Source organism: Mustelus asterias, chromosome 20 (genome assembly GCF_964213995.1).
Source record: "Mustelus asterias chromosome 20, sMusAst1.hap1.1, whole genome shotgun sequence".
Classification (NCBI taxonomy): domain Eukaryota; kingdom Metazoa; phylum Chordata; class Chondrichthyes; order Carcharhiniformes; family Triakidae; genus Mustelus; species Mustelus asterias.
In genome coordinates this window covers 20,756,581-20,762,580 of record NC_135820.1, presented here as the reverse complement: position 1 = coordinate 20,762,580, position 6,000 = coordinate 20,756,581, and the positions used below count along the sequence as shown (strand labels likewise).

At 45.9% G+C, this 6,000-nt stretch overlaps 1 protein-coding gene and 1 non-coding gene across 6 annotated transcripts in view; both read left to right on the top strand.

The window, feature by feature from the left end:
- Positions 1–220: 220 nt before the first annotated feature.
- Positions 221–416, top strand: LOC144508830 (U2 spliceosomal RNA). The gene has a single exon (XR_013500362.1). It is a non-coding gene; the product is annotated as a U2 spliceosomal RNA (small nuclear RNA).
- Positions 417–788: 372 nt separating this feature from the next.
- The window catches only part of tpx2 (TPX2 microtubule nucleation factor), a 36,804-nt gene continuing 31,592 nt past the window's right edge, over positions 789–6,000 (top strand). For 2 of the 5 annotated variants that reach the window (XM_078236312.1, XM_078236310.1), the window contains exons 1-2: positions 789–1,381; positions 3,520–3,675. In XM_078236312.1, coding sequence (XP_078092438.1) covers positions 1,282–1,381; positions 3,520–3,675 — 256 coding nt within the window. In that variant the 5' untranslated portion in view covers positions 789–1,281. The remainder of the gene's footprint in view (positions 1,382–3,519; positions 3,676–6,000) is intronic. The other 3 variants (XM_078236311.1, XM_078236314.1, XM_078236315.1) reach the window with 3 other exon arrangements.

Below are 6,000 nucleotides of genomic sequence, written 5' to 3'. Positions count from 1 at the left end.
CCTGATCTACATGAGTCAAGCTGATTGGAGAAGGGGGAGGATCCTCCTCCAAGACTTGAGCTCATTTGCATCTTAGCCAAAAGGCCGAGATGCCGCTTTAAAAAATTGCTTCATATGAAACATATGAAGCCTCAGCGTAACCTAATGACCTCAACCAAGTGCAGGCGATCCATACTACACTTGATCTTAGCCAAAAGGCCTTTGGCTAAGATCAAGTGTAGTATCTTCTCGGCCTTTTGGCTAAGATCAAGTGTAGTATGGAGAGGATGCTGCACTTGGTTGAGGTCATTAGGTTACATTGAAGCTTCATATGTTTCATATGAAGCAATTTTTTAAAGCGGCATCTCGGCCTTTTGGCTAAGATGCAAATGAGCCCAAGTCTTGGAGGAGGAACCTCCCCCTTCTCCAATCAGCTTGGCTCATGTAGATCAGGCCCAGGACAGGGTGGTTTTGGTCTCCCGTCCTGTCTTGTCAGCCTGGATCTGAAATGTCTCAACTTGTTGAGACTCTGAATTGGATTTGATTTGATTGAATTGGAAAAGTATTTTAAAAAAGGCCGAGAAGTGAGCTTACTGACTGTTGTTAAAGCTACACTGACCGACACAAGTGGAGGGTATTCCATCATACCTGTAGCTGGTGGTACAAATAGGCAGACAGACAACCTCCCCGGGTCACCTGACTCCATTCTCTCAGCAGCCAGCCCCGCCTTCCCACTGCCGATTGGTGGAATTAAAACCTCAACCGGCCTCTACCTGATGCTGATTGGTCAAACAGCGCGCCTACTCGCCCAGTCCAAAGGTCGGAGCAGGTTGCCGATTGGTCAACGTGACTGAGCTGTGAGCAAGCGAAAGGGCATTGGCTGCATTTGAAGTGGGAGATTCCAGTCCGGGGGGGGGGGGGGGGCATCCTCTCTCTCTCTCTCTCTCACACCCTCTGTCTCGAAGCGCCCGTGGAATTCTGGGAACGTCCCTCAGGTAAACGCCCAGCGGTGACGTCACCCGGCCAATCAGCTGCGGCGGCTCTGAGAAGCGGGAGGTGATTGGTCAGCGGGCAATTCAAACCTTTAACGGTTCAACGGCTGGATTCAAACCGGAGAGCGCGCGCGCGAGAGGGAGACACAGAGAGGGGGTAAATATAGTGTAGAGAGAGAGGGAGAGGGGAGATAGGAGAGACAGGAGAGAAAATACATCAAGAGCGAAGCGAGAGGAATTATCCTGCAGAATAGCAGAGGGATATATAAACACAGAGGGAGAGAGATCAGTAGAGACAGAGCCTGGCGCCATGGCGAACTCGCACTTCACCTGGAGTTATGATGCTCCGACTCACATCGACTTCAGCAACCTGCAGGAACAGGACGACCCCAGGGCCGACTGCTGGTTCGGTAAGTGGCGGCGGGCCGATTCCACCCTGGAACGGGGCTGGCGGGGACTTAACCACCTTCCCCCCTCCAGTGCCCGGTTGGGTCAACACCTCCAGGCGGGGGGGAAGGGGGTGTCCTCGCCCAGCCAGGGCCAAGGATCCACTCTTTCCTCCCCCGGGTTGTTTGTGGGTAACGGGTGTTAGATTGAGGAGTTACGGGGACAGGTCGCTCGGTCCCGGGCAATACTCGCACTTCACTGCAGCAAACAGTTCAATCATATTTATCCCCCACTCCACCTTCCTATCCCTCTGTTCAACTGGGTAAAGTTTCCAGTGTTTATAAAACTCCTTTCCAAAGTAGCAAGACACTCCACTCCAAAGTGTTTAACAAAGAGCATTAGGGGCCTCATGAGAAATTAGGCTTTGGAGGCTCCCCAAGGGGTACATTTTTTATTAATTCGTGTGGTAAGGCTAGCAGATTTTTGAAGATGGTGGTGAGCTGCGTTCTTGATGCAGAGCTGTCCATTTGGTGTAGATACACTCTCAGTGCTGTTAGGAAGGGAGTTCTGGGATATTGACCCAATGACCACAAAGGAATGGCAGCATATTTTCAATTAAGGATGTTGTCTGCCAATTCCTTTGCCAAACACCAGTCTCTTCCTCTGCATTGAAAATTTCCCATAGCTTAATATCTATTGTCTCTTGAAAGTGCTGGAATTCGCTACTCTTTGTGACTGTGTTTCCTCGTTTTTGCCCCTAGTGCTAATTTTAATGTTATCAGTTCTGCACTCTGTGAGCAGCTTAGATCTCAGGGAATGCTACCATGTTCTCATGAGCTGATCAGTAGCCACTTAATATTCTGGGACTGAGTGCAGTACTTCTGATGGAGCCTTGTCAAACTTCATTATTAATATCCAGGAAATCTAAGATTGAAACAGTTCCACTTTTGATTTGATTTATTATTGTCACATGTATTAACATACAGTGAAAAGTATTGTTTCATGCGTATTATATAGACAAAATATACCGTTCATAGCGAAGGAAAGGAGAGAGTGCAGAATGTAGTGTTACAGTCATAGCTAGGGTGTAGAGAAAGATCAACTTAATGCAAGGTAAATCATCATAGAAACCCTACAGTACAGAAAGAGGCCATTCGGCCCATGGAGTCTGCACCGACCGCAATCCCACCCAGGCCCAACCCCCATATCCCCATAGGTAGGTCCATTCAAAAGTCTGATGGCAGTAGGGAGGAAGCTGTTCCTGAGTCGGTTGGTACGTAAACTCAAACTTTAGTATCTTTTTTCCCAACGGAAGAAGGTGGAACAGAGTATGTCTCGGGTGCACGGGGTCCTTAATTATGCTGGCTGCTTTGCCGAGGCAGTGGGAAGTGTAGACAGAGTCATTGGATGGGAGAATGTTTGTGTGATGGATTGGGCTACGTTCATGACCTTTTGTAGTTCCTTGCGGTCTTGGGCAGAGCAGGAGCCATACCAAGCTGTGATACAACCAGAAAGAATGCTTTCTATGGTGCATCTGTAAAAGTTGGTGAGAGTCGTAGCTGACATGCCAAATTTCCTTAGTCTTCTGAGAAAGTAGAGGTGTGGTGAGCTTTCTTAACTGTAGTGTGGGCATGGGGGGACCAGGACAGGTTTTAGAGATCTGGATGCCTAAAAACCTGAAGCTTTCGACCATTGATGTAGACAGGGACATGTTCTCCACTATGCTTCCTGAAGTCGATGACCGTCTCCTTTGTTTTGTTGACATTGAGGGAGAGATTATTGTTGCCTTTAGAGTTGACCAGATTCTCGATCTCATCCTTTGAAATGACCAGAATAACAACTACCCTCCATCTGACCTGCTGAGAGTTTCTCAAGTATTATTTTTAATTTGAAGATTGTTTTAAAAAATTGAAGCAAGAGCATCAATCTTCAGATTATTTTGCCTGATTTTTAGCGAGGTGCTAATATGCAAATCTTGATTTAGATAGTCTGATTGCGTGTGTGATTTGGTTGACTCCAGTCAGACTGAAATCCACTGATCCTGCAGACCTTAGATTGAAGACCCTGGTGCAATGTAGGTAATGTACAAAATGATGTGCTCCTGCAATGGAATCTGCAAACCTATTGTTGCACCTTGAATATGTTGTCTCTTTTATACTAGATCAGCAAATTGAGCAAGGGACAACAAATAGTCCTATCCCTGTGAAAGCACCTGCTACCCAAACTCAGGCTTTGAAAAAACCATCGCATGAACTTAGTGAAGAAGAAGGACTAAACGTAGTATCAAGCCAGCTGAATGAAGATATTGCACCTACAAGTAAGAATTTGACTTTCCTTCTGTATTACAACATTGACTAGTAGTAAATCAGCATGTCAACATTGTGTGAAATCATTGTTGACTTTTCTAAATATAAGAGGAAAGATTATTCATCGTAGAAGGCTTTAAAATTGATAGAGGAGCTATTGGATAGACCGTCTATACTTAAAGTTCTCAAGATGGGCCGAATGGCCTCCTTCTGCACTGTAGGGTTTCTATGATTTCTAAGACACTGGATGTGATGCATCCAAGGATACTGAAGGAAATGTGTGTGGAAATTTCAGAGGCATTGGCTGTAATGTTTGGGTTTTCCTTGGACTCGAGGTGGCACCACCTCGTGTAAAATAAGTTCAGTAGCTACAGGAAAATCAGTTTAACTTTTGTTAGTGGGGAAGCTTCCAAAAACAATAATTTGGGACAAAATGAACAGTCAACTGTGTAAATGTAGGTACATTAAGGATATCTGTTGATCAAAAGGCACTTGGAATTCTGCACAACAGACTGTGTACCATGTTGTAGCTTGTGGGAATAAGAGGCAGTAGCAACATGGGCGGCCAGGGTCCTGGGTTCGAATCCCGGCTTGGGTCACTGTCTGTGTGGAGTTTGCACATTCTCCCAGTGTCTGCATGGGATTCCTCCGGGTACTCCAGCTTCCTCCCACAGTCCAACGATGTGCGGATAAGGTAGATGGGCCATGCTAAATTGTCCTTTAGTTGAGGGGGGGGGGGGGGGGGGGGGGAGGCTAGCTAGGGTAAATGCATGGGGTTATAGAGATAGGGTGGGATTGTGGTAGGTGCAGACTTGATAGGCCAAATGGCGTCCTTCTGCACTGTATGATTCTATGTGGAATTGACTTGAGTGACAGGAAACTAAAGCAGTGGGGAATGGATATTTTTTGGTCCAGGGGGAAAACTTCCTGAGGGGTCATTGTTGGGATCCTTTTTCTTGTATATATTAATGGCCTAGATCTTGGCACAGTAAGAAGTCTCACAAGTTAAAACACCAGGTTTTAACCTGGTGTTGTGAGACTTTTTACTGTGTTTACCTCAGTCCAACGCCAGCATCTCCACATCATGGCTAGATCTTGGCATACAGGGCACAATGTGCAGGTGATGCAAAATTGGGGGCATTATGAAGTGTAAGGAAGATAAAGTAGAACTTCAGAAGAACATGAGGTGTGCTGCTGGAATTGGGAGGTAGGTACAGATAGAATTTCATGCAGAGAAGTGGGAAGTGATTCAATTTGGAGAGGCTACATAAAACAAAGTGTTCAAGAGTAGAGGAACTTGGATGAAGATGGCAAGATAAGTTGAGAGAACCATTCAGTTCTGACTCACTCTGTAGGAATTAATTCTTAATCTACTAGGAACAAAGCTAGCTGTTTGAGTAATTCATGCCTATTGAGTAGTTCATGCCTATTCCAGTCCCAAGATTTAAATTGGTATATAAATTGGTGGTAAGGTTCATAGAATATATATATAAAAAAAGAATAATATAATAAAGTAATTATTTAAAACACATTAAGTATAGCAGGATGGATGATGTGCCAAAGCTGCCACATACTGGGGGGGGGGGCCTGCCTGGATACCAATGTTATCCAAGACAAAAATGTTATCAGGAAGTTTTTGCAGCTTGAGGATCTTTGGCTCAGAGTCACTGAGCTGGAGGCTGAGCTGCAGACACTGACACATCAGGGATGGGGAAAATTACCTGAATGCTTGGTACCGGGGGTGGGGGGCAGAGAGACCCCCTGTGATGGGGTTGTCTGATTTTGGTCAGGGACCGAAGGGTATGATTGTGAGTAAGGGGATTCAAAGGGCAGGAGTGCAGGAGCACCAGACGTTGCAATTGTCCAATAGGTTTGAAGTTATCTTGGCTTGTTTGGATGAGAGTGGGGGCTGCCGAGTGGATGAGCAAACTGATCATGGCCATGTAGCACAATAAACCATTCAAGTAAGGGGAACAAAAAAGAATGCAGTGGCAATTGGGGACATTTTGGTGAGGGGGGCATTGACACTGATCTCTGCAGTAAAGCATGAGAGTCTAGACAACTGTATTGGCTGCTCAGGGCTGGAGTGAGGAACCTGCATTGGGGGAGGGGGGGGTGGTGGTTTGGGATGACCTACACCTTAACTGCACTATGTTCTATTGAGCTGCATAACTAGGGAAGTAGAGAGGGTTTTGACCCTTGCCTCCACTGTTAGGTTTAAGTGATAAATCGAAGAGTAGAGGCAGGACAAGCGAGAAAGGTATTAATGTGAGAATTGATAAACGGACTGTGACGGGAAGGAATAGATAAATCAGCAGGTCAGGCTTGAGATTACA